This window comes from Danio rerio, chromosome 5 (genome assembly GCF_049306965.1).
Source record: "Danio rerio strain Tuebingen ecotype United States chromosome 5, GRCz12tu, whole genome shotgun sequence".
Taxonomy (NCBI): Eukaryota; Metazoa; Chordata; class Actinopteri; order Cypriniformes; family Danionidae; genus Danio; species Danio rerio.
This window is the reverse complement of record NC_133180.1, coordinates 78427975-78454012: the sequence shown is the minus strand read 5'-3', so window position 1 is coordinate 78454012 and position 26038 is coordinate 78427975. Positions and strand designations below refer to the sequence as shown.

Below are 26038 nucleotides of genomic sequence, written 5' to 3'. Positions count from 1 at the left end.
ATAAATTTCCCTCTAAACTTCAAAATAAAAATGTAATTTAGTCTATTTAATATTTCCAGAACATTTACATTTACATTTTACATTTAGTCATTTAGCAGACGCTTTTATCCAAAGCGACTTACAAATGAGGACAAGGAAGCAATTTACACAACTAAGAGCAACAATGAATAAGTACTAAAGGCAAGTTTCAGGTCTGTAAAGTCTAAGAAGGGAAGTGTTAGTAATTTTTTTTTTTTTTTTTTTTTTTTTGGTATAGTTAGTGTGATATTCAGAGAGGCAATTGCAGATTAGGAAGTGAAGTGGAGACTAAATAGTTGAGTTTTTAGTCGTTTCTTGAAAATAGCGAGTGACTCTGCTGTTCTGATGCAGTTAGGGAGTTCATTCCACCAACTGGGCAGATTGAGCGTGAGCGTTCGCGAAAGTGATTTTTTCCCTCTTTGGGATGGAACCACGAGGCGACGTTCATTCACAGAACGCAAGTTTCTGGAGGGCACATAGATCTGCAGAAGTGAGTGCAGATAAGAAGGTGCTAGGCCAGAAGTCACTTTGTAGGCAAACATCAGAGTTTTGAATTTGATGCGAGCAGCAACTGGCAGCCAGTGCAAACGGACTAGCAGCGGAGTGACATGTGCTCGTTTAGGTTCATTGAAGACAACTCGTGCTGCTGCATTCTGGAGCAGTTGAAGAGGCTTGATAGAGTTAGCTGGAAGCCCAGCTAGTAGAGAGTTGCAGTAATCCAGTTTGGAGAGAACAAGAGCTTGAACAAGGAGTTGAGCTGCATGTTCAGATAAGAAGGGTCGGATCTTTCTGATGTTATAGAGTGCAAATCTGCACGATCGAGCAGTTCTAGAAATGTGGTCAGAGAAGTTTAGTTGGTCATCAATCGTTACTCCAAGGCTTTTCACCATTTTGGATGCAGTAATGGTTGCCCCATCCATCTGGATTGAAAAGTTATGGTGTAGAGTCGGGTTGGCAGAAACTACAAGCATTTCCGTTTTTGCGAGGTTCAGCTGAAGATGATGATCTTTCATCCAGTGTGAAATATCCAACAGGCAGGCTGAGATACGAGCTGGAACCGAGGGATCATCAGGATGAAAAGAGAGGTATAGCTGGGTGTCATCAGCATAGCAGTGGTAGGAGAATCCATGTCTCTGGATGACTGGTCCTAGAGATGATGTGTAGATGGAGAAGAGAAGTGGCCCAAGAACAGAGCCTTGAGGTACCCCAGTGTTTAGATGCTGTAGGTTGGACACCTCTCCCCTCCAAGACACCCTGAATGACCTGTCAGAGAGGTAAGATCTGAACCATTGTATAACAGTGCCCGCAACGCCCAGTGACTCAAGCGTAGATAGCAGGATCTGGTGGTTGACAGTGTCAAAAGCAGCTGACAAGTCCAGCAAAATGAGGACTGATGATTTAGAGTCTGCTTTAGCCAGTCTGAGATCCTCCACGACCGAGAGCAGGGCAGTCTCAGTTGAGTGGCCTTTCTTAAAGCCGGATTGCTTGTTGTCCATGAGATTGTTTTGAGTAAGAAAGTCCAGGACTTGATTGAACACTACTTTCTCCAGAATCTTGGCCATGAATGGAAGCAGGGATACTGGTCTGTAGTTTTCAAGTAGCGTATGGTCCAGGTTGGGTTTCTTTAGCAGTGGGGTTACCCTAGCCTGCTTAAATGTAGTGGGGAATAAACCAGAGTCAAGAGATGTGTTAATTATGTGAGTCAGTGTTGGTATGACTGCAGGAGAGATGGCTTGCAAGAGATGAGAGGGAATGGGATCGAGTGGACAGGTGGTTGCATGGCTAGATAGCACAAGTTTGGACACCTCAGACTCAGAGAGCTGAGAAAAAGAGGTGAGTGTGTGTGGTGTTGGTGTTGTATCTTGCGTGTTTGTTGTAGGTGCAGCAAATTGAGCACTGATTTTTGCAGTTTTGGTGCAGAAGAATGTAGCAAAGTCATCAGTAGTAAGTGTGGAGGATGCGGGTGGAGGAGGAGGATAGAGGAGGGAGGAAAATGTTTTAAAAAGTAGGCGAGGATTAGTGGCATTGTTGATTTTCAGACGGTAATACGTCTGCTTTGCAGAAGTAACCTCAGCTGAGAAAGAGGACAGAAGAGTTTGGTATGTTAAGAGATGTGCAGGATTTTTAGTTTTCCGCCAAATTCTCTCTGCAGCCCGAAGTTTTGAGCGATGCTCACGGAGAGCATCCGAGAGCCAGGGTGCAGGAGGACTGGCACGGGCTGGCCTGGATGCAAGAGGACATAATCGGTCTAGACATGATGCTAGTGTGGAGCAGAGTGTATTAGTGGCACTGTTCGAATCCAGTGCAGTGAGTTTGCGAGATGGAGGAAGAGAGTCTGAAACAATGGTGGATAGTCTATTGGGTGAGACAGATCGTAGGTTTCTGCGAAAGGTAACCAGTGTTGGAGTGTGTGGCGGCTCAGGAGTAATGTGGATGTTGAGAGACAGAAGGAAATGATCAGATATTTGTAGTGGAGTTACTATTGTTCGATCAGTGAAGCAGTGTCGTGTGTAAATAAAGTCTAGCTGATTACCTGATTTGTGGGTAGCAGAAGTAGGTGCTCTTTTTAGGTCAAAAGAGGCAAGCAGAGTCTGAAAGTCTGCAGCTTGCGGTTTGTCAACGTAAATGTTGAAGTCACCTAGCACCAATAAGGGAGTGGCAAAATTAGAAAAAGATGAGAGAAGAACATCCAGTTCATCTAGGAAGTGACCTAATTTACCTGGTGGGCGGTAGATGACAACCACATTTATGTAGAAGGGGTGGATAATGGTGACTGCATGGAATTCAAAGGAGCTGATTGTTGGCAGGGACGGTATCAGAGTAAATTTCCATTCTTTGGAAATTAGTAGTCCAGTCCCACCCCCTCTCCCTGTCTGACGAGGAGTGTGGGAAAAAGAGAAATTAGCAGAAAGAGTAGCATGTGTAGCAGTGTCCTCCGGCCTCAACCAGGTCTCAGTTAGAGCCATGAGATTATAGTCAGAATATGTAGCTATGGAGGTAATAAAATCAGCCTTGTTAACAGCTGATTGACAATTCCAGAGGCCCACGGAGAGAGAGAGTTGTGAAATAGTAGATACATGTATTGAACGAAGGTTGTGAGGATTACGCCTGCAGCGTACCTCCCGTGTTTTGCGAGTGTTAGTAACAACAGGAATTAGAAAACACATAATAAAAGTGCACTGACAACAAAAAAATAAGTGTAAAGTAAAACAATAAAGTAAAGTACTCAAGTGCTTTGTCGGTGTCAGGTGTCAGAAATGTCAGATGATCAGATTAGCATTTTTTATTTGTTATGATTGAAAATCAGGGTTATTACATTAGAAAGTTAAAACATTAGTATTGTTTTGGCACTTTTTTGTGCACAAAAATAATATTAAAATTTATCTAAATGACAATATTATTATGTGTTGAAGTAACATGTCATTTGTCTTTTATTTTGTTGACTGCTAATGACATGATTTCTTCCAAATATAAAATAAAAGCGCTGGAGTTTAGTTATTTTTTCCATAAAATATTAACTGAAGTGACACTTTTTTTCTGACGCCGTTTAATACACTTGCAGACAGCACAAAATTAACATAAATGCATCAATATTTGGTGTAATAATTCTCAATTTCAATCACAATTTTATGAATGAATAAATAAAATACTCTAAATGGAAATTTGTGTGAGATAATTATTTTTTATTATCAGAAAAAAAGAAAGAACTGTTATCAGACCATTATATTAAAAAAAAACACTTAAAGAGTATAACATAAGCTATATTTATAAATAAGCAACCATTTTCCTCATATCCATGTGTAATAATAAATTCATTAAATCAAAAAATAAAATGAGAACAGAGAATTTTTTTAAATTTCACTCATTAATTGGATTTATTTACTTATTAATGTATTGATTTTAAATGAGGAAATCAGCTGTCAGTAAATGTCACGTGTCCATCATCATGACATCATCAGTGAGATGACTGGAGTCACACTTTGACCTTTGACCTATAGGATCCTGCATTTCAGCTTCTGACGCAACCAGTCTGAGTTAGAGCTCCGACACTAACAAGTCTTGAAATAATCAATAGTTTTGCAACACATCTGGAGGATATTTCTTCTGTTTCGCTGCTTTGTTGTTTATTTTTGCTGTACTATTTATTATTTTGACAGTGTGTGTGTGTGTGTGTGGATCTCCACCCTTCTGTCCTGTTTTATCTGCTTCAGGTTTCAGCTCCACCTGTCCGGTGAGCGCGGCTCTGTTCAACTCTTCCTGAGTGCCCTCACTAGTGCGCAACACTGATAGAGAGTGCAGTATATGGGGTAACATTCGTGACAAAATTCTGTGAACAAAAGCTCATGTTTCGAGCATGTGAAATGCAAGAATTAACAATTCCGTGTGCAAAAGAGCTCTCAAAATGGATTATTGCATGCATGTAAAAAAATTCTGTGAGCAAAGACAATGTTTAGTGTTTGCATATAGAGTTGTTGCATGCGCGTTAAAAATTCTACAAGCAAAAGATCATGCTTTACGTGTGCAAAATGCCTTATTTTATGTGCATTGACAAATATGTAAACAAAATATCATGTTTTAAGCACGCAAAATGGCTTAATGCACGATAAATAACAATTCTGCATGCAAAAGATCATGTTTTAAGTGCACAAAATGCCTTGTTTTATGCGCATTAATAATTATATGTGCTAAAGATCATGTTCTGACAGGACTTATTGGATGCGTGTTAACAATTCTGCACTCAAAAGATTATGTTTCTGAGTGCACAAAAGTGCTTGTTTAAGGTGCGTTAACAATTCTGCGCTCTAAAGATCATGTTTTGAGTACACTCAAAATGGCCTGTTGCTCAAAACATGATTTTTAGCGTACAGAATTTTGTCGTAAATGTAACCCCATACTCCCGTGCTCTCTGTGCAGTGCACGCGCAGGGATTGAGAGCGCGCCCGAGCTGCTGAGGTGATCCGTCATGGCGGCGGCGGAGTTTCGCTCTTCGGCGCTTCAGCAGTCATATTAATCTAAATATTTACTAAAATATCAACCTAAAGACGCGTTTAAAGCCGTTCAGTCTTGTTGTCCTCGACAGGATATTCCGCCATATATTAACGCGGGTGCCGTCGCGAGTCTTGATGGATGTGAGGTTACAGTAGCGCCGCCTTATTTATTTCCCTCATTTCCTTTCATTCTCATTATTTGTCATCAGTTTGACTCCTCTGAGGTGAATATGAGCTGCAGGTAAGCATGTTTTCCTCTGGTGATTCTCTCAGTTTTCTGCTGTTGTTGTCTGATCTCTGACAGTCAGCTGATAGTCGCTCATTATGCAGACTTTAAAGGAAACGCGTCCACATTATTACTGAAGAGTCACATTATAATATAGCATCACATCACATTTCCTATAAAACACCCTCACTGCTTTTTATTTACAATATTTATTGTGTTGTTGTTATTGTTATTTATCATGGCTGGTAATAGACAAAAGCGTAAATTGATCTTGTTCGTGTCTTTAAATATAAAGTCGTGTTTATTATAACGCTAATGTGTGTATGACTGAGATGCTGGTGGTGATCCTGCAGGCTTTGTCTTGCTGTTTTTGTTCCTGTGTTGTTGTTGAGCTTTAATCTGACCTCAATATCACTTACACACACACACACACACACACACACACACACACACACACACACACACACACACACTGCTCATATTATCACACACAAAAACAGCCAATGTTAACAGATATCCACCTCTTAATATAGATACCAGATATTAATATTCACTCGAAACTAATATATATATATATATATATAAGATAGTTTCCCAGTACTGGGTTGCAGCTGGAAGGGCATCTGCTGTGTAAAACATATGCTGGAATAGTTGGCAGTTCATTCCACTGTGGCGACCCCTGATGAATAGAGAGACTAAACTGAAGGAGAATGAATGAATAAACAATATAATAATATATATGAGCTGGCATGGTGGCTCAATGGTTAACCCTGTTGCCTCATATCAAGAAGGTCACTGGTTTGAGTCCCAACTGGGCCATGTAGGCATTTCTGTGTGGAGTTTGCATGTTCTCCCCGTGTTGGCGTGGGTTTCCTCTGGGTGCTCCTGTTACACATGTGCTATAGGGGAACTGATCAACTAAACTGGAAATAGTGTATGAGTGTGTGTGTGTGTGTGTGAATGAGTGTGTATGGGTGTTTTTATGTACTGGGTTGCAGCTGGAAGGGCATCTCCTTTGAAAAACATATGCTGGAATAGTTGGCGGTTCATTCCGTTGTGGCGACTCCTGATGAATAAATGGACTAAGCTGAAGGAAAATGAATGAATGAACAACAATATATATAACAAATATATATATATATAAATCTGTATCTGTATAATTTATTTTTATAAATGACACACGTCTACAGATGAATGCTAAATTATTTGCCCTTCTGCGATTTAAAAAAAAATAAAAAATAAATAAATAAATAAGTAAATAAATATATATATATATATATATATATATATATATATATATATATATATATATATATATATATATATATATTTCAAACATTATACTAAAGCTAATGTTTTAAAAAGTGTTGACTAAAATTCTCTTGCAAATTAAGCAATTTTAGATGCACAGACAGCATCGTGGACATTTATTTTTGGACAATCTGTGATGCTAAAGTGGATTTTCTTTTATTGTTGTCATCAAATGATTGTTGTTCTAAAGCTAGTTTCGACATATAAACTGTTTTTTTATATTATAATGGTTGAGTTCTGTAAAATTGTGTATTTTTGTAATTTATAATATTCTTATAATTATAATTTTCAGATACGCAGATTTATCAGAACAGCATTCAAGCCATCCATTAATTGAATTAAAGTTTAGTTAATTAGTTTAATGTGAGCTGAATTGACAGCAGTGTTGGAGAGAGAAAAGCATTCATGGAAACATACATTACAACAAAAATGAAGATGAATAAAGTTAAAGATAATAATAATATTCATTCATTATCCTCCCTTCAGCTGAGTCTCTATTAATCAGGGGTCACCACAGCGGAATGAACCACCAACTATTCCAGCATATGTTTTACACAGCGGATGCCCTTCCTGCTGCAACCCAGTATTGGGAAACACCCATATACACTCATTCACCCACACACTCATACAATAAGGCCAATTTAGTTAATCAGTTCCCCTATAGCGCATGTGTTTGGACTGTAACCAGAGCACCCAGAGGAAAACCAACACGGGGAGAACATGCAAACTCCACACAGAAACGCCACTGACCCAGCCGAGACTCAAACCAGAGACCTTCTTGCTGTGAGACACTGTTGGAATAAATATAAAGCTTTTTTTTTTAAGTACGGCAGTGCACACATGGTAATGCTGATCTGGTTAGTTTGTTAGGCGTGTCAAAGTCAAGCAAATAACTGTGTCTTGTTTAAACATCTCAGGTAATGTCTCGATGGCACTTCTGCTCTCCTGTATGATCCACTGTAGTGTGTCAGCACGGTGTTTGAGTGTGTTTTCAGTATTAATCCACTGCATGTATTATCAGACTCAGTTTGCTGGTTTGAGTCTCGGCTGGGTCAGTTGGTGTTTCTGTGTGGAGTTTGCATGTTCTCCCCGTGTTGGCGTGGGTTTCCTCCGGGTGCTCCGGTTACAGTCCAAACACATGCGCTATAGGGGAACTGAACCAAATTGGCCGTAGTGTATGAGTGTGTATGGGTGTTTCCCAGTACTGGGTTGCAGCTGGAAGGGCATCCGCTGTGTAAAACATGCTGGTATAGATGCATGGCAGCTTGTGTTTGCAGTGTATCAGTGTGTGTGTGTGTGTGTGTGTTGCTGGAGGATATGAGCTGGATTCCTGACATGTGTAGAATTACTGAGAGCTTCAGCTGCTTTTCTTCACTGCTCTCCTAAAATCCTCATTATTTACTCACTCTCTCAAGTGCTTATAAACTGAGTTTCTTTCTTCTTTTGGACACTAAACAAGATCTACCAAAGAATGCTGGACATTAATATTAATATTAGGAATAAATAATTACTGCTTGAGTCCATTTATTTCCAGCATTCATCAGTATATCTTCATTTGTGTTCAACTCAAACCTGCTGGAACAGGAGTAAATGATGACAGAATCCACATTTTAAGGTGAACTGAGCATTTTAAGGATTAATAATGTTCGAGCTGCACAGTTAATGAGAATAACATGCAATATTGCATGAGAATGCACTTTAATAACCACCATAGTAGTGCTGCATGCTGTATTGTTTCAGGTTGAGTTAACATTAATGTATTAATGTAAAATAGCCTGTTTTTGCAAGCACTGGTTCTGCATTTCTGTATTCGTCTGCTTTTCATCCTCGGTTTCCTGGATTTGATTATTAATGATTTTAATTATTAATCCAGGATAATGCTAAACTCGTCCAGGTCTTGTTGTCATCTCAACACATCTGTAAGTTCAAACCTGAGCAGATGCAGCTTACCTATTTATAGATTGACTCTGTGTTACAACAACAACAACAATAATAAATATATAGCTGCAAGCAGCAATTAAGGGGCCAAGCACTTTTGGCCAAAAGGTGGCGCTGCTCCAGAAGTTTTTGAGTACTTTCAGGGCATGGGGTTGAAGATGCATACCATGTTTTGTAATGATGTGTGAATATGTTGGTAAAATATAGCATTCTTGGCTGAAAATCGAAATGGTTGCTGCCCAAAATGGCTGACCTGTGAAAATCAGACATCATTCGACTCCACATGCTCTGCCGGATGTAATGAGAGCAGTTTTATGAGTTTCGGACGGAAGGTTGAGACGTTATAAACCAAAAAAGCAAGTTTTTTGTATCTCCAGACCACTAGGGGGCAGTGCGCCAAAACACAGTATATAACCTCAGACCCTAGTTGTCATAACACACGGCAAGTTTGGTGTGAATCGGTGAATGCGTTACGGAGATATCGCCTCAAGTCCATTTTCGCAAGTTCTACGTTCAATTTGATCGCAAGTTAAACGAAAACAGTTGGTCGAATCAACTTGAATTCCAACTTTTGGTTGGCATGGTCTGTAGATCATGTGTTTCAATTTTGGTGAAAATCAGAGAAACGGCCTAGGACGAGTTTGATCAAATAGGTTTTTCGAAAAATGTAAAATATCGCGAAAAAATTCATGACGGAAAATGACGTCATAGAGTGCGTTTGAATCCAACTGAGCCAAGGAATCAGAGGAAAAAAGAATTTTGATTGTAGCCCATTCTGTTCAAAAGTTATGATAAACATACGTGAAAGTTTGGACAAGTGGTGGCGCTAGAGAGTTTGATTTTGAGGCTATATATTTGGTCTGATTAATGTTAATACTGTCCCTCTATCATTGTGGCAAATTATACAACTTTCCCGCATACGCCTATATGGGCTGCCATTCAAATCTGGCGGAAGAAACGGAAGAAGAATAATAATAATAGGAACGCTAACGAAAGCAAGAGGTGCCTACGCACCCACGGTGCTTGGCCCCTAATAATGTGTAAGTAATAATAATAAAAACATAAATTTGTTAAAAATGGTTATATGCAGAAATAAATATAGGAAAACTGTCACGAGGCATTACTTTTCATTGCCAAAGAACAAAATTTCACACTACGCAATAGACTCATTTGTATTAATCATCCTGTGTGTGCTCTTTTTAGCCGCATGTTAAGTCTGTACCAACTGCAGTCAGTCAGTCAGTCGACAACGGCCTCTAGTGGATTTACATGAGAACTGCAGGCGTGAATGACACTCGCAGGAGAAATTTGAGATATGAAAAAGCATACACAGCGCCCTCTGGTGGATTCACGAAAACAAAAGCTACAAATAAACAGCTCCTGGGACATATTTGGGGCTCTCCAGAAATGTATACAGGGGTACATAATCAGAATGAGCCTGGGTTGGGTAGTTTTGATGAGTGGTGTCCCTCATGGCCCGCTCAGTGGCCCATCGGCATTCAGGCTCTGGATAACCTCTCCATATCATATACTATCATTACATAAATAAACAAATGATTTATAAACACAGCTAATAAGAAAGCATTTTTAATAAGAACTATAGCAGTCACAATACTCATCAACAATACTGCATTATTTTCCAGATATGTCATGCAGATTTCCTCAAGATATTGTTTGTTAAATCTGCGTCCTCACAGGTGCTGCAATGTGTGCAGTATCATGCAGACGGACACTGTAGATGCATTCATACTGGTTCTCATATGTGTGTTTACATGCTTGATATGGTGTTTAATGTCATCTCTGCAGGTAGTTTTGATGAGCGGTGTTCCTCAGGGCTCGGTCAGCGGCCCGTCCGCATTCAGCATGTCCTCCAAAGCCTCGGCTCTGGATAATCTCTCCATATCGTCCTTGATTTCTGGAGATCTGGAGGAGGACGGAGAGCCGCTGGACGATGATCTGGCCGATCTGGAGGTCAATCCGTACGACGGGCTGCCGTTCTCGTCCCGATACTACAGCCTGCTGGAGCAGAGAAAGCAGCTGCCGGTGTGGAGTCTGAAGCTCAGTCTGCTGGAGCACATGGAGAAGCACAGCATGATCATCCTGAGCTCGGACGGAGGAACAGGGAAGAGCACGCAGGTGGAGCGCTCGCTTCATTTACATCACAAACTCACATATTAGACATAGGCTGTATCAGTAGACATATCAGTGTTAATTGAAGTGGAATCAAATGCATCATTATTAAAAATATGTATAATATTTAAATCAGTAGTGAAATGCATTATAATGATAACCCTCCCCGCCCTGGAAACAGTTTATTATTAGAGAGTTTTACTTCAAAGCATTGCTAAAGCTATTATTCTGTAATTGCATAGCTGATTAAGACACACCTGTACTGATGATCAATTACTGCATGTCTGAAAAGAGCTGAATGTGTCATTGTGGATCACCACTGAACTTATCATCTTATCCTTCAGTCTCTAAACTCTAAGACAGTTATGCAATTAAGTGCTAAAACACTTGAGTCCTGTAGTCACGGCTGAAGGTGTCTGTCATGCACAGATGCACAGTTTACTGACTTTTGTTATTGGTTTTATTACACAGTTACTGCATAATAAAACATAAACAATGCAGAAAACATGGTTTATGCATGGGGAAAGCTTCCCTCAGAAACAGTAAACCATTTTACAGGCCTCAAAGTTCATAAATCCCGAGGTTTATTTAGCAATTCAACACTTAAGACTAAAACTGTTGGCCAAAACACATGTTCATGAACTGAACTGAGATGTAAACAAAGCAAAATAATTGAAAAACTAAAACTAACGACTAAAATGAAGTGATAAGTAGCTAAAATAAATAACTGTTTTCAGAGTTAATACGCATTAGGTGTTTATTCTGTAGTGTAGAATCTGACCTGTGGCTGTTTAGAGGAACACCAGTAGGTGGCGCCAAACACATCAGTCAAGAGCAGGATTTATTCATTCATTCATTTTACAGTGGAATGAACCGCTGACTATTCCAGCATATGTTTTACACAGCTTCTAGTTGCAACTCAGTACTGGGAAACACCCATACACACTCATTCACACACACTACAGCAAGTGTAGTTGATCAGTTCCCCTATAGCGCATGTGTTTGGACTGTAACCGAAGCACCCGGAGAAAACCCACGCCAACACGGGGAGAACATGCAAACTCCACACAGAAACACCAACTGACCTAGCTTGGATTCGAACCAGCAACCTTTTTGCTGTGAATGCCACATTGCTAACCACTGAGATACTGTGCATTCCCAAACAAACAACAGTCTAACTGAAATAATATAATAATTAGCTAAAATAAACATTTACATTTACATTTAGTCATTTAGCAGACGCTTTTATCCAAAGCGACTTACAAATGAGGACAAGGAAGCAATTTACACAACTAAGAGCAACAATGAATAAGTACTAAAGGCAAGTTTCAGGTCTGTAAAGTCTAAGAAGGGAAGTGTTAGTGTTGCATTTTTTTTTTTTTTTTTTTTTTGTACAGTTAGTGTGATATTCAAAGAGGCAATTGCAGATTAGGAAGGGAAGTGGAGACTAAATAGTTGAGTTTTTAGTCGTTTCTTGAAAATAGCGAGTGACTCTGCCGTTCTGATGCAGTTAGGGAGTTCATTCCACCAACTGGGCAGATTGAGTGTGAGCGTTCGCGAAAGTGATTTCTTCCCTCTTTGGGATGGAACCACGAGGCGACGTTCATTCACAGAACGCAAGTTTCTGGAGGGCACATAGATCTGCAGAAGTGAGTGCAGATAACAAACATTCTCAGAGTTATTAAGCAGTCAGCAGTCATAGCGTGGCTTTAAATCTGACCTGCGGCTGTTTAGAGGAACACCAGTAGGTGGCGGCAAACACAACAGTCAAGAGCAGGAATCAGGGGCGGATTCCACCAATATGCGAGGTCAGCAGCCGCTTAGGGCCCCAGAAAATCTGTGGGCCATATTTAGAAGTTTAAATGATTCCTATAAACTATTTATAACATCGTTTTCTACCATTTTTTGTATGGTGAGAGTTAAACAAATACAATTTTAATGTAATTAAATATGATTTAGTATACAATCAAATATGACATTATTACAATAATGTAATGTTACGTAAAAATAATAATATTACTAAATAACATATCCATCAATTTATACAAAATATATGTATTATTTTCAGTTGTTAATTCATTTTACAATAAAAACGAGTGATTTAACAAACAGCAATATTAATACAAATTCAATAACAGTAGAAAGGCTGCATTTCAGGACTGAAGGCCCTAGAACTGAAGGACTAGAAGGACTAGGACTAGAATTGCTCCCAAAAACATTAAGTCAGCCCCTGTCTGGAGTATATATGCACTAACCCATCTTTTCTATGTAAAACATCTTTATTCATTCATCCAAAACTGGATGTTTGTCTTAATTCTTTGTCATATTTCTTATTTGTTTAAGTTGTAGATGTGTCGACTTGTTTATTTTTATATAAATAAATGTAGGAAACCTAAAAATAGCATCAAAATACAAACCAAACTCACTCAAAATGCAAAACTATAGTAACCTTGATCTCTGCACAACTGGCGGCACTTCTAGAAGAACTCTAGTTAATAAAGAGACTGGTTAAACCACAGTTTACAGCAGGCGTCATTCAGACGTCTCTGACCCGGCGGTGCTGATTTATTGAGTTCGATTTGTGACAATTCTGTGAGCGAAAGATCACGTTTGGAGCATGCAAAGTGGAATGTTACTACGATTTAACAATTCTGCATGCGTAATATCGTGTTGTGTGTGTGTGTGTGTGTGTGTGTGTGTGTGTGTGTGTGTGTGTGCAGGTTCCGCAGTGGTGTGTGGAGTACGCTCAGTCTCATGAGTTCTCTCAGGGTGTGGTGTGTGTTACCCAGCCGTACTCCGCCGCCGCCTGCAGTCTGGCTCTCCGCGCTGCTGATGAGATGGACCTGAGTCTGGGGTTAGAGGTGGGCTACAGGGTCCCGCATGAGGACGGGTGCACACCGGACACCATACTGCGGTAACACACACACACACACACACACAAAAAATTGCATACTAAAATGTTGAACTTGGTATGTGAAGACTTGAACTGTGCGGTGTGTGTGTTTGTGTGTGTTTGTGTGTGTGTGTGTGTGTGTGTGTGTGTGTGTGTGTGTGTGTGTGTGTGTGTGTGTGTGTGTGCAGGTTTGTGACGGATGCTCTGCTGCTGCAGGAAATGATGTCAGATCCTCTGCTGCGTCAGTACGGTGTGCTGGTCATCGATGAGGCTCAGGAGCGAACCGTAGCCACAGATGTTCTGCTGGGTTTACTGCGCGACGTGTGCCGACAGCGGGCCGACCTCAGGGTGCTGGTGCTCACTGCGCCCGCCGCTGCTACGAGGTTAGTATAAAGTTTTAATTTATTATTTTTGCAGTTGCTGTACGTTTCAGGCTAGCTTGAGTTCACTTCATTAAGACCGTTATAATAGTTTAACACTTTTTTGTGTGTTTTTAGTATTAAAAGTGCTGTATGGGAGGTTTCTGACTCTTCTAAAGCATTAAAACACCAGAGCATGTGTCTGAAATATCTGCAGACATATTCTGTGAACATTCTTGTTTATCTGAAACTCAATGCTGAAGTCACACGCTGCCAGTTTAGCCAGGTTACCCCGGGTTGCCTTGATGGAAAACAGCGGATTTCCTTCAGTCAGTCATTAAGGCTCTTTAAGCATGCGTCCGTGACTGAAATGCGCCCTCTGGTGGACAGTAGCAGACTCCAAAATGAGATGCAGATTCAGAGTTCTACATGAGGTTATTAATGAGCAAATCATATGAATATTACAAGCGTAAACATTACATAAGCAGGTTAAATTGTAGCCCCGTGTCCTAACAACACGCTACATGACGAGATGCAGAGTGATGAGCAGTTTGGCTGTTTGACGAAACAGGACAGAAATGTAAACACAGCCATTCAGAAGCACAGAACAGTGCACTTACTGCACTCCAGCACAATGCTGAGCGTTATCATCTGATGAACACATATTAAATCAGTTCAGCATTATTAAATGTAGATGCTGAATCGCTGATATGTTGCGCTTGTGTGTGTTTTAAACCAGGAGTGCAATACCTGCTTCAACCACTGGGGGTCAAACTTACATACTGCACCTTTAAAATACAATAGAAAATAATGAATGGTTTTGTTTGTTTTTGTTTTGTGAAAACATTCCTATTTAGTTTTTCAGATTAAGTTAAAAAAAAAGTTTCTTCTCCAGTTAACGAAAATGTTTTCATTTTATGTTTTGTTAACTTTGGTTAGGTCTACTGGTGTTTCTCTGAACAGAATTTTTGATTTTTCGGCTTAGTCCCTTATTTATCTGGGGTCACCACAGCGGAATGAACCACCAACTATTCCAGCATATGTTTTACACAGCGGATGCCCTTCCAGCTGCAACCCAGTACTTAGTAACACCCATACACACTCACACTCATACACTACATCCAATTTTAGCTTACCCAATTCCCCTATAGCACATGTGCTTTGGACTGTGGGGGAAACCCACGCCAATAAGGGGAGAACATGCAAACTCCACACACAAAGGCCAACTGACCCAGGCGAGACTCAAACCAGTGACCTTCTTGCAGGCCACAGTGCTGACCACTGAGCCACCGTCCCGCCCTGATTTTCAGATTTGATGGGAAATGAGTGATGGGAATTTTAAAAACGAGTGTTATTATTGCTAATTATTATTTATTTCAGTTAGTTTCTAAACTGTCGTTAGTTTTATTAAATATTTTGTTTCTTGTGAATTTTTTACATTTTTCTTTCAGTTCACAAAATGTTTTCGGACCAGTAGTTTTGCTTTTCGTTTAATATAATAACCTTGGTTTGATTGTAAATACAGGCCTCACGGTGGCTCATTGGTCAGCACTGTGGCCTCACAGTAAGAAGGTCTCTGGTTTGAGTCTCGGCTGGGTCAGTTGGTGTTTCTGTGTGGAGTTTGCATGTTCTCCCCGTGTTGGCGTGGGTTTCCTCCGGGTGCTCCGTTTACAGTCCAAACACATGCGCTATAGGGGAACTGAACAACTACACTGGCCATAGTGTTTGAGTGTGTTTGGGTGTTTCCCAGTTCTGGGTTGCAGCTGGAACAGCATCCACTGTGTAAAACATTTCCTAGAATAGTTGGTGGTTCATTCCACTGTGGTGACCCCTGATGAATAAAGGCACTAAGCCAAATGAAAATGAATGAATGGTTGTAAAAGCGCCACCTGCTGGTGTTTCTGCAGAAAACTGAATCAATGTTGACTATTACAGGCTGGATATATTGGCACACTGCTATATTCACACGCCCCTTTATGATAAGGCATTTTTGCACAATAGGTATACTGTATTTAAATGTTTTTGGCCAGTAGTTGTAGCTTTCGTTCACTGTAATGAATGAGTGAATGCTCTGTCAGCTTCTCCAGCTTCCTGGGAGAGACGGTTCCTCATCTTCAGCTGCCCTGCGCCCCTCAGACCCACACAGAGGTGCTGTACCGGGAGCCGGCGGCGGGACGAGACCTGCTGACCGCTGCCGTACACACCATACTGGACCTGCACCGCCGCGGAGAGCCCGGAGACATGCTGGTGTTCCTGCCCGGGCCACAGGTCAGTGTGTGTGCGCCCGTGTGTGTGTGTGTGTGTGTGTGTGTTACTGAGCATCTGATCCTACATCCATCTTGCACCACTGAGCCACCGTGCCGCTTTATTTATCATTCATTCATTTTCCTTATGTTTAGTCCCTTTATTAATCAGGGGTCACCACAGTGGAATGAACCGCCAATTATTCCATCATATGTTTAACACAGCGGATGCCCTTCCAGCTGCAATATTCAACATTATTAATGCAAATAGTTATATGAATACAAAACACTGTGTGTGTGTGTGTGTGTGTGTGTTACAGGAGATCAGCGAGTGTGCGTCTGCGCTGGAGAAGGAGTGTGTGTCTCTGAGCGCGCAGCTGTCGTGTCTGCGTGTGGTGTGTGTGCATGCGGGCGCGGGGGGCTCGTCTGCGCAGCTGTACGACACTGAGGCTCCTGACGGTGGAGAGCTGGAGCCGGCTGAGGACCCTCGCCGTAGGGTCGTCCTCACTGATGCCTGCGCAGAAGCCTCATTCTCCATCAACAACGTCAGATACGTCATCGACTGCGGCGTCCAGATCAAGACTGTGAGTGTGTGTGTGTGAGTGTGTGTGTGTATGTATGTGTGTGTGTGTGTGTGTTTGATAGTGTGTGTGTGTGTGTGTGTGTAAGAGTGTGTGTATCTGTGTATTTGAGTTTGTAATAGTGTGTGTGTGTGTGTGTGTGTGTGTAATAGTGTGTGTGTGTAAGAGTGTGTGTATCTTTGTGTATTTGAGTGTGTAATAGTGTGTGTGTGTGTGTGTGTGTGTGTGTGTGTGTGTGTGTGTGTGTGTTTGAGTGTGTGATTGTGTGTGTGATTGTCTGTGTGTGTGTGTGTGTGTGTGTTTGATAGTGTGTGTGTGTGTGTGCGTGTGTGTGTGTGTAAGAGTGTGTGTATCTGTGTATTTGAGTTTGTAATAGTGTGTGTGTGTGTTTTTGTGTGTGTGTTTTTGTGTGTGTGTTTTTGTGTGTGTGTTTGAGTGTGTTTGAGTGTGTTTGTGTTTGAGTTAGTGTGTAAGAGCGAGTGTAAGTGTTTCTGTGTGTGTGTGTGTGTGTGTGCGTGTGTGTGTGTGTGTGTATTTGAGTGAGTAAGAGTATGTGTGTGTTTGTGTGTGTGTGTGTGTTTGTGTTTGTGTGTGTTTGTGTGTATGTGTGTGTTTGTTTGTGTGTGGTGTGTGTGTGTGTCTCAGTGCTCATCCTGCTGTTCCTCCACAGATCTACAACCCACAAATCAGAGCTGATGCTCAGCTCCAGCAGCCAATCAGCAAACAGCAGGCTGACACTCGCGCCTGCAGGGTCAACAGCACAGCACCTGGTCAGACAAACAGCACACACACACACACACACACACACACACTATATATATATAAATAAATAAATGACTATATTAAACGTGTGTGTGTGTGTGTGTGTGTGTGTGTGCGCAGGAGTGTGTTTCCGGCTGTACTCTCAGCTGGTGTATGATCAGCAGATGCCGGAGAGCCGCTGTCCCGCAGTGACCGAAGCAAACCTCAGTCATCTGGTGCTGCTGCTGAAGCGGCTGGACATCGCAGACATGGGCCAGTGCCGGTTCCTGGACCGCCCCGGTCAGACTCTGCTGTTTTTGCTGCTCCTTATTGTAGTTCAGTTAGTTAGAAAACACAGTCAGGCAGTATTAAACAATGGAAATTTAAGGTGTGTCCCCACAATTCACAAAAACAAATGTGTGTGTGTGTAGCCCCGGAGGCGCTGATGCAGGCTCTGGAGGATCTGGATTATCTGGCGGCTCTGGATGATGATGGGAACCTGTCGGAGGTGGGCATCATCATGTCAGAGCTCCCTCTGGAGCCGCCGCTGGCCAAAGCTCTGATCGCCTCCTGCGAGTTCGACTGCGTCAGTGAACTGCTGACCATCGCCGCCATGCTGACCGGTGCGTCTGTGTGTGTGTGTGTGTGTGTGTGCTCTGAGGCCCTCACTCAATCCTAAGGATTGATAGCTCTGCCCTAAAGGATTGATAGCCCCACCCTAAACGTCACATAGCTCTGCCCTAAAGGATTGATAGCCCCACCCTAAACGTCACATAGCTCTGCCCTAAAGGACTGATAGCCAGGCCCTAATTAGAGGGTAGCCCTTCCCTAAAGGACCAATAGCTCCGCCCTAATGCGCTGATAGCTCCGCCCTAAAGGACTCATAGCTCCGTCCTGAAGGACTGATAGCTCTGCCCTAAAAGATTGATAGCTCCACCGTAAAGAATTGATAGCCCCGCCCTAAAGGATTGATAGCCCCGCCCTAAAGGATTGATAGCCCCGCCCTAAAGGATTGATAGCCCCGCCCTAAAGCATTGATAGCTCTGCCCCCTAAAGTACTAATAGCTCCGCCCTAATGAACCAATAGCCCCAACGTAAATGACTAATAGCTTCACCCTAATGGACTGTTTGCCCCGCCCTAAAGGATTGATAGCCCTGCCCTAAAGGACTGTTAGCTCCACCCCAAAGGGCTGTTAGCTCCGCCCTAAAGGACTGTTAGCCTCGCCCTAAAGGACTAATAGCTCTGCCCTAATGGTCTAATATTTCACCCTAATGAACTGATTGCCCTGCCCTAAAGGACTGTTAGCTCCGCCCTAAAAGATTGATAGGTCTGCCCTAAAGGACTTTTAGCCTCGCCCTAAAAGACTGTTAGCTCCACCCTAAAGGACTTATAACTCCGCCCTTATGGTCTAATAGTTTCAACCTAAAGGACTGATAGCCCCGCCCTAAAGGACTGTTAGCTCCGCCCTAAAGGACTGTTAGCTCCACCCCAAAGGACTTATAACTCCGCCCTAATGGTCTAATAGTTTCAACCTAACTGACTGATAGCCCCGCCCTAAAGAACTGTTAGCTCTGCCCTAAAGGACTGTTTGCTCCACCCTAAAGGACTGTTAGCTCCGCCCTAACGGACTTCTAAGGGTGAAAACTCCAGGATAGTGTGGACGGAGATGTAACAGTAGCTAAAGTTCTGCATTTCAAAAGTAATGTGAGGGCTTGATGAGCCGTTTACATGCAGACTGTGTGTGTGTGTGTGTGTGTGTGTGTGTGTGTGTGGTGTTTCAGCTCCGCCGTGCTTCGTGACTCCTCCAGCTGATAAGGTAGAAGCAGCCGCGACACACAGACGGACCATGCTGCACCCGGATGGTGATCACATGACCCTCATCAACATCTACAACGCCTATCTTCAGCGTGAGTGATGATACACACACACACACACACACACACACACACACACACACACACACACGCTTCTTCATGTCAAACCATGATGTGTGTGTCTCAGATAATGAAGACGAGGCCTGGTGCAGGACCAACTTCCTGAGCTCCTCTGCGCTGCGATTGGCTGTGGTAATCAGGGCGGAGCTACTGGAGGTGATGCAGCGAATCGAGTTGCCGGTCTCTCCTCCCGCCTTCGGTTGCCAAGACAACAGCACTAATATAAAGAGAGCGCTGATATCAGGCTTCTTCCTCAAGGTAAACACACACACACACACACACACACACATAAATGTGCACTTATATAACACACACACACACACACACACACACAAACACACATAACTGCACACATATATGCACATAGACAGATGCGCGCACATACATAAGTACACAATACACACACATACAGTATATGCACACAAACACATGTATATAGACCGTACACACACACATTAATGTGCACACGCATATTAACACACACGCGCACGCATGTATACACATACATGTATACACACACACACACACACGTTTAATACATTCATTTATTTATTTATATAGTGTGTGTGTGTGTGTGCGCGCATGTGTGCAAACATGTATGTGTGTGTTCATATTGATGTGTGTGAATGTATGGGTCTGTGTGTGTGCACGTAATCATGTGTGTGTGCACATATGTATGTGTTCTCATATTCGTGTGTGTGAATGTGTATGTGCTCATATTAATATGTGTGTGCATGTTTGTGTCTACATGCATATGTGTGTGAATTTATAGGTGCGCGTGCATATGTATGTGTGTGCTCATATTAATGTGTGTGTATGCGTGTGTTTGTGTGTGTACATGCATGTGTGCACTCATATTGGTATGTGTGTGTCTGTGTGTATATGTATGTGTACGCTCATATTCGTGTGTGTGTGTGTGTGTGTTTGTGTCTATGCATATGCATGCGCACGCTCACATTTGTGTTTGTGAATGTGTGTGTGTGTGTGTACAGGTGGCACATGATGTGGACGGCTCAGGGAACTATCTCCTGCTCACACACCGTCACGTGTCTCAGCTGCACCCGTTCTCCTCGTACCGCTGCCGGCGGCCGCAGCTCAGTCCGCCCAGCTGGGTGCTGTACCACGACTTCACCGTCTCCCACGACAACTGCATCTGCATCGTCTCCGAGATACACCCGCAGATGTGAGTGTGTGTCTGTCTGTGTGTGTGTTCTCAGGGGTGTACAGTGTTTTTATCTGAGCTGTGTGTGTGTGTGTGTGTGTGTGTGTGTGTGTGTGTGTGTGTGTGTTTCAGGTTGGTGGAGCTGGCGCCTCAGTATTTCCTGGGGAATCTGCCGGCCAGTGAAGGCCGAGATCTGCTGATGAGCCTCAGACTGAGCCTGTGTGCTGAAGAAGAGCACGACAACACACAACACACACACACACATGAGGAAGCGGGAGATCCAGAGTCCTGCAGCATACAGTGACAATATACACACACACACACACACACACACACACACACAAACACACATGCGAAGAAGCTGTAGATCCAGAGTCCTGCAGCGTACAGTGAAGAAACACACACGCATACACACATTCTCTCTTTCTTTCTCTCTCATACACACACATATTCCGGCACATACACACACACACACACACACACATATATATATATATATATATATATATATACACTCTCACACACACACATACAAGCACACAAATGCACACACACTCTCACATTCTCACACCCGTGCATGTTCACGTATGCACACAAAAACATACATACTCTGACACACACACACATGTACTCTCTCACGCACACACATACACATGCTTGTTATTTAATTATTATTATTTAAAATGAGCTGAAACGACACAATTCTGGAGGTTTTTTGTTTGGATCACTTGTTTTCTGTTCAAACTACTTAAAGGGCCATGACCCCCCCCCCTCTTGTTTCAACAGGGTGTCCTCACAACTCTACTTTGGAAAAAGTCAGGAAAGTGGGCGTGTCCAGCTCTGTTTAGGGGGGAGTGTCGGAGGAGGGAAAGAGGGAAGGTCCATAAAAATTTGCATAAAAATGGGAGTGTCGGTTTGGGCACACGCTGATTTTTACAGGCAAAACACACACACAGACGCTGAGGAGAAAGACAGTGACTGTGTCTACATGGACACCAGTAATCCAATTATTTGACAAATGATTAACTGCTGGACTTTAACAGCAGTTTACTCTTTCATTCAGGAACTTCATTCATGCCCCTCGCGACAAACCAGATATTTGATTCGAGAAGCTGCTCTAAGCGTGTATTTTTCATGCAATGTTTGTTATCGCATGGCGAATAAGAGCATAAACCCTCCGCATTCCTCATTAACTTAGATGCACTCGGCAGGTAGCGTCAGAAAGCCGTGTGTGTTATTCCGGTCCCAAATGCGGCGAAAATCCTCCACGACAGCAAGTTTGATTGCGGTGTTTACATGTTTACAGTCGGAGAGGAGCATTTACTGCAGATCTTTCAGTTCATGATATTGTAGTGATGTTATCGTACGGTAAACCTTATTAACTTAGAAATCATTTGACTAAGGTCCGTCTTTAAACACTGAAAGAGTACTGGTGACCATACCAACTAACTTTACCTCTGAATAAACCAACAAAGAGCACTGATCACACACTGACCACGTCTGTAGAGACGAAACAATCAACACCAACTGGAGCCGCGTCTGTATTAAGAGGAGACGAGCAGCAAATCCAGATTTCACCATTTCCAGATGAGTAAAGCTCTCGGGTGAACAATGTTCCTTAGACACGTATTGTTGTTGAGCGTCGCATGCACTGATCCACACGTGAGACCAGCTGCGCTCTCATAGCGGGAAAACGAAAACAAAACCTTCACTGCAGCACATTATAAACGCAACACTGACGACCCGTATCTCCACACAATTCTTGTTCTCCTGCTTGTTTTGGCAACACACCGTGTCGTCTCTCTGCCGTCTGAACACTGTAACAGGTACAGTCTTGGAAGCGATCATGCATATTAATGAGGCTGCACCGCATACACAATAGAGCATGCTGATTGGTTTAAACCAAGCCTTACTCATGCATTAATGCAGCACACTCAGAGACGTAATACGGCACTCCCAGATACGGTCGTCCAGTCTACATGCTGGAAAACACGCTAAGATCTCATGGCCGTGACGCAGCTTCAAAAATTAATTTTAGACCAGAAGTATGAATTTGCTAGGAAATAACGCAAAAACAACCAAATTTTTACTTTTTAGTGAGATATATGTGTCCTAATCTTGTTTATAGCAGTGTGTGACACAGATGGTGACAACACATGTGCTCTGGTGTTTCGTGATCCTTTAAACTTGTAGAAACTAATCAGTGAACTTATTTCCTTCAGGTTGTCGCAACACAATCTCTGGAAATCTGTGTGCTCAGATTTTTGTGTGGGGCCTATCATGACATTATGCTAATTTGTGTCCTCATAAAGCACCAAAACCACCCCACACACACACACACACACACACTCCTCGTTTATATGCGTTTCATGTTCTCCTAAATAGTTTCATCTCTTCTTCTTAGCTGATTCTTGGGTTTGGTTGTGGTCTCGTTCACATTAGCTGGGTTTCCATCATGCTAATGCGCATTTTTTAAGTAGCGCACCAAAAACGCAAATCTGGAATTAAAATCTTGATGGTTTTGGACTTATTAAAGGTTAACGTGAGTAAGTGGAGATGGAAACACATTTGCTAAGTGATCCCTAACGTTACGCCCGCGTGTCTCCATTATGCTTGCCTTGTTTACTGTTGGTTGCTAGGTTACCAATACCACAGTGAGCTGCTCTATTGGGTAAAGTCTAGAAGGGATACATCTGTTGTCGGAAGTTAAGGATAATAATGTGTTTTATTACAACAATACAGTTACCGTACATCAATAATTTCTGTGTTTTACGTTACTGTGAGGGTTGGGTTAGTGGTAGGTGTTAATAAAATACCATTTAAAGTGTAATTTATTAAGTAATATGACTAGTATTCAGTGTAATTACTGTTTTTACAGTATTGTTTGGGTTTGGTTTAGGATTTGGGTTGGGGTAGAAATTAATAAAATACAATTTATTGTGTAATTTAATAAATAAAAATCAATATATTACTGTTTTTACATTACTGTGATAGTTGGAGTGGGGGGAGACGTTAATAAAATACAATTTAATTGGCAATTTAATAAATAATTCTCATTAGTTTCCGGCCACAGCTGTATCCCTTAAGCGCTCTAATGCAATATAAAGTCAATATAAGTGCACAAATAGAGGCTAATTAATGATGTGCGGTGCAAATGACACGAAATGCATGATGTGATTGCATTAATTCAGTAAAATTCATCATGCATTTGTGCTGTCTGGCGTAATTAGCCTCTGTTTGTGTGTTTGCATTGACTTTAAATGTAATTAACTCTCAAGAATACTTAATTCCACGTTTGTTGTGAACAATCTTGATAGAAACGGCTCATTTGCATTTGGGGTTTTCATTTTTTTTTGCAAACTTCTGTGAAGATTGTCTTCACGTGAGCATTGAAACCCGGCTAATGATTCTCTGCTGTCTTTCCCCTCCTGTATGTGATCACTATAGGGTCATTATGATAACTGATCCACTATAGACTCATTATGACATGAGGATTCACTCTGGATCTGGTTTTCTGACTTGTGTTCACACTGAAAACGTTTCATTTACTCGAAAAGCTCATGTAAAGTGCTAGTTTAATGGTCTTAAAGGGACAGTTCACCCAAAAATGACCATTTCTTCATCATTGCCTCCCACTCAAGTGCTGGTCAAAATCAAGATATTCTGAAGAATGCTGGCAAACGTCATCGACATCCATAGTAGAAACCAAAACAAAAAACATACTATAGGAGTCAGTGGATGGATGGTTAATATCTTCATTAGTGCACAACAGAATAGACTCAAACAGGTTTGGAGGAAGAGGAGGATGAAGAAATGATGACAGAAGATTCATTATTGTGTGAACTGTCTCTTTAAAAGTGCACATCTGGCCCTTTAAATATTCAAACGCTGCAGAATGAACTCTGATTGGCTCTCAGTGTTTGAATAATTCATGAGCTGGGGAAAAGCTGTTTTAACTGCTGTTAATTCACTTTATTGTCTTTATTCAACATTTCTGGTAATATGGATGATCTGAACATCACCCGAGAAAAGAAGAGCAATCATTGGATTAATTAATCTTCTGAATATTCATGAGGTCTCACAGTTGTTTGGCCAATCGCTGGTGTTTCTCCTGTATGTGATGTGCAGCTGATGTCAGCGCTGTGGAGATTCAGGGTTCAGTTCTTCTCCATCCGCTCCTCGCTGTGTGGATTTAGCAGTCGTTTGTGTCGGTTTACTCCTGTTAGTTTGCTTTTGTATTTTTCTAAATCTCTATTTTGTGTGTGAACTGCCGAGTGTACCGAATGTGATTTTAATACACTGAAAATACGACTATTTTAACACTTGTGGAGGTTTTTTATTACATTTAATACTTTTTTCAAAATGTCCGGGATTGTTCAGATGCAAAGAAGTGTTGTTTACAGAATATATGATTATTGATTATATTATAATTAATTACATAACTCTGTTGCTGTATTTATCACTTTTTTATTAAATGTTTGCAATATTCTAAGACGTTTCACATGTGAGATGTCACTTTAAAATGGTTTTATTAAGCTGTAAAGTAAAGTCATGACCTTCCTGTGAGTTTAATTGTTCTTTTAATTCCCCAGTCATGTTTTTATGTGGATGATTTATCATTCTGAACTGTGTGTGTGTGTGTGTGTGTGTGTGTGTGTGTGTGTGTGTGTACATTAGGATTTCCAGAAGTTCTTACACACTTCATTCATTCATTTTCCCTCCGCTTACTCTCTTTATTCATCAGGGGTCGCCACAGTGGAATGAACCACCAACTATTCCAGCATATGTTTTACGCAGTGGGTGCCCTTCCAGCTGCAACTGAGTACTGGGATATACAGTCACCGGCCACTTTATTAGGTACACCTCATTAGTGCTGGGTTGGACTCCCTTTTGCCTTCAGAACTGCTTTAATCCTTCATGTCAGAGATTCAACAAGCTACTGGAAATATTCCTCAGAGATTTTGCTCCATATTGTCATGATAGCATCACACAGTTACTGCAGATTTGTCGGCTGCACATCCATGATGCCAATCTCCCGTTCCACCACATCCCAAAGCTGCTCTATTGGATTGAGCTCTGGTGACTGTGGAGGCCATTTGAGTACAGTGAACTCATCGTCATGTTCAGCAGTCTGAGATGATTGAGCTTTATGACATGCTGCGTTATCCTGCTGGAAGTAGCCATCAGAAGATGGAGACACTGTGCTCATAAAGGGATGGACATGGTCAGCAGCAATACTCAGGTAGGCTGTGGCGTTGATGCTCAATTGGTACTAATGGACCCAAAGAAAATCTCCCCCACACCATTACACCACCACCACCAGCCTGAACCGCTGATACAAGGCAGGATGATCCATGCTTTCATGTTGTTGAGGCCAAATTCTGCTCAGTTTGAACTGCAGCAGATCCTCTTGATCATGTCTACATGCCTAAATGCAGTGAGCTGCTGCCATGTGTTTGGCTGATTAGACGTTTGCGTTAACGGGCATTTGCACAGGTGTACCTAATAAAGTG

The 26038-nt window shown here is 41.9% G+C and overlaps 2 protein-coding genes across 3 annotated transcripts; one reads left to right on the top strand and one right to left on the bottom strand.

Annotated features, from left to right (window-relative positions):
• Window positions 1-287: 287 nt before the first annotated feature.
• Window positions 288-5298, bottom strand: LOC141385698 (uncharacterized). The gene is made up of 3 exons (XM_073951717.1): window positions 4203-5298; window positions 2738-2887; window positions 288-2656 (listed from the first exon to the last, which is right to left on the bottom strand). The coding sequence occupies exons 1-3, from the start codon at window positions 4330-4332 to the stop codon at window positions 288-290; spliced, it is 2649 nt and encodes an 882-aa protein (XP_073807818.1). The 5' UTR covers window positions 4333-5298.
• On the top strand, window positions 4949-24845 carry dqx1 (DEAQ box RNA-dependent ATPase 1). 2 transcript variants are annotated; one of them, XM_073951718.1, is made up of 13 exons: window positions 4949-5247; window positions 10288-10617; window positions 13332-13525; window positions 13693-13887; window positions 15942-16131; window positions 16427-16690; window positions 17358-17457; window positions 17570-17728; window positions 17860-18051; window positions 19211-19336; window positions 19431-19621; window positions 20356-20546; window positions 20658-24845. In XM_073951718.1, the coding sequence occupies exons 2-13, from the start codon at window positions 10297-10299 to the stop codon at window positions 20827-20829; spliced, it is 2295 nt and encodes a 764-aa protein (XP_073807819.1). In that variant the 5' UTR covers window positions 4949-5247; window positions 10288-10296; the 3' UTR covers window positions 20830-24845. The 2 variants fall into 2 exon arrangements, with proteins under 2 accessions (XP_073807819.1, XP_073807821.1); XM_073951720.1 differs by lacking the exon at window positions 4949-5247 and adding an exon at window positions 8098-8158.
• Window positions 24846-26038: the final 1193 nt, after the last annotated feature.

What these genes read in the sequence shown, in the direction of transcription:
- dqx1 (XM_073951718.1), top strand. Translation starts at nt 10,297, where the DNA reads ATGAGCGGTGTTCCTCAGGGCTCGGTCAGCGGCCCGTCCGCATTCAGC. An exon ending in CCGGTTCCTGGACCGCCCCG is followed by an intron (nt 17,729 to 17,859) that starts GTCAGACTCTGC and finishes GTGTGTGTGTAG; the next exon opens with CCCCGGAGGCGCTGATGCAG. An exon ending in TATCAGGCTTCTTCCTCAAG is followed by an intron (nt 19,622 to 20,355) that starts GTAAACACACAC and finishes GTGTGTGTACAG; the next exon opens with GTGGCACATGATGTGGACGG.
- LOC141385698 (XM_073951717.1), bottom strand. Translation starts at nt 4,332, where the DNA reads ATGTTACCCCATATACTGCACTCTCTATCAGTGTTGCGCACTAGTGAG. An exon ending in AGATAAAACAGGACAGAAGG is followed by an intron (nt 2,888 to 4,202) that starts GTGGAGATCCAC and finishes CTCGTCAGACAG; the next exon opens with GGAGAGGGGGTGGGACTGGA. An exon ending in TGTCATCTACCGCCCACCAG is followed by an intron (nt 2,657 to 2,737) that starts GTAAATTAGGTC and finishes TATTGGTGCTAG; the next exon opens with GTGACTTCAACATTTACGTT.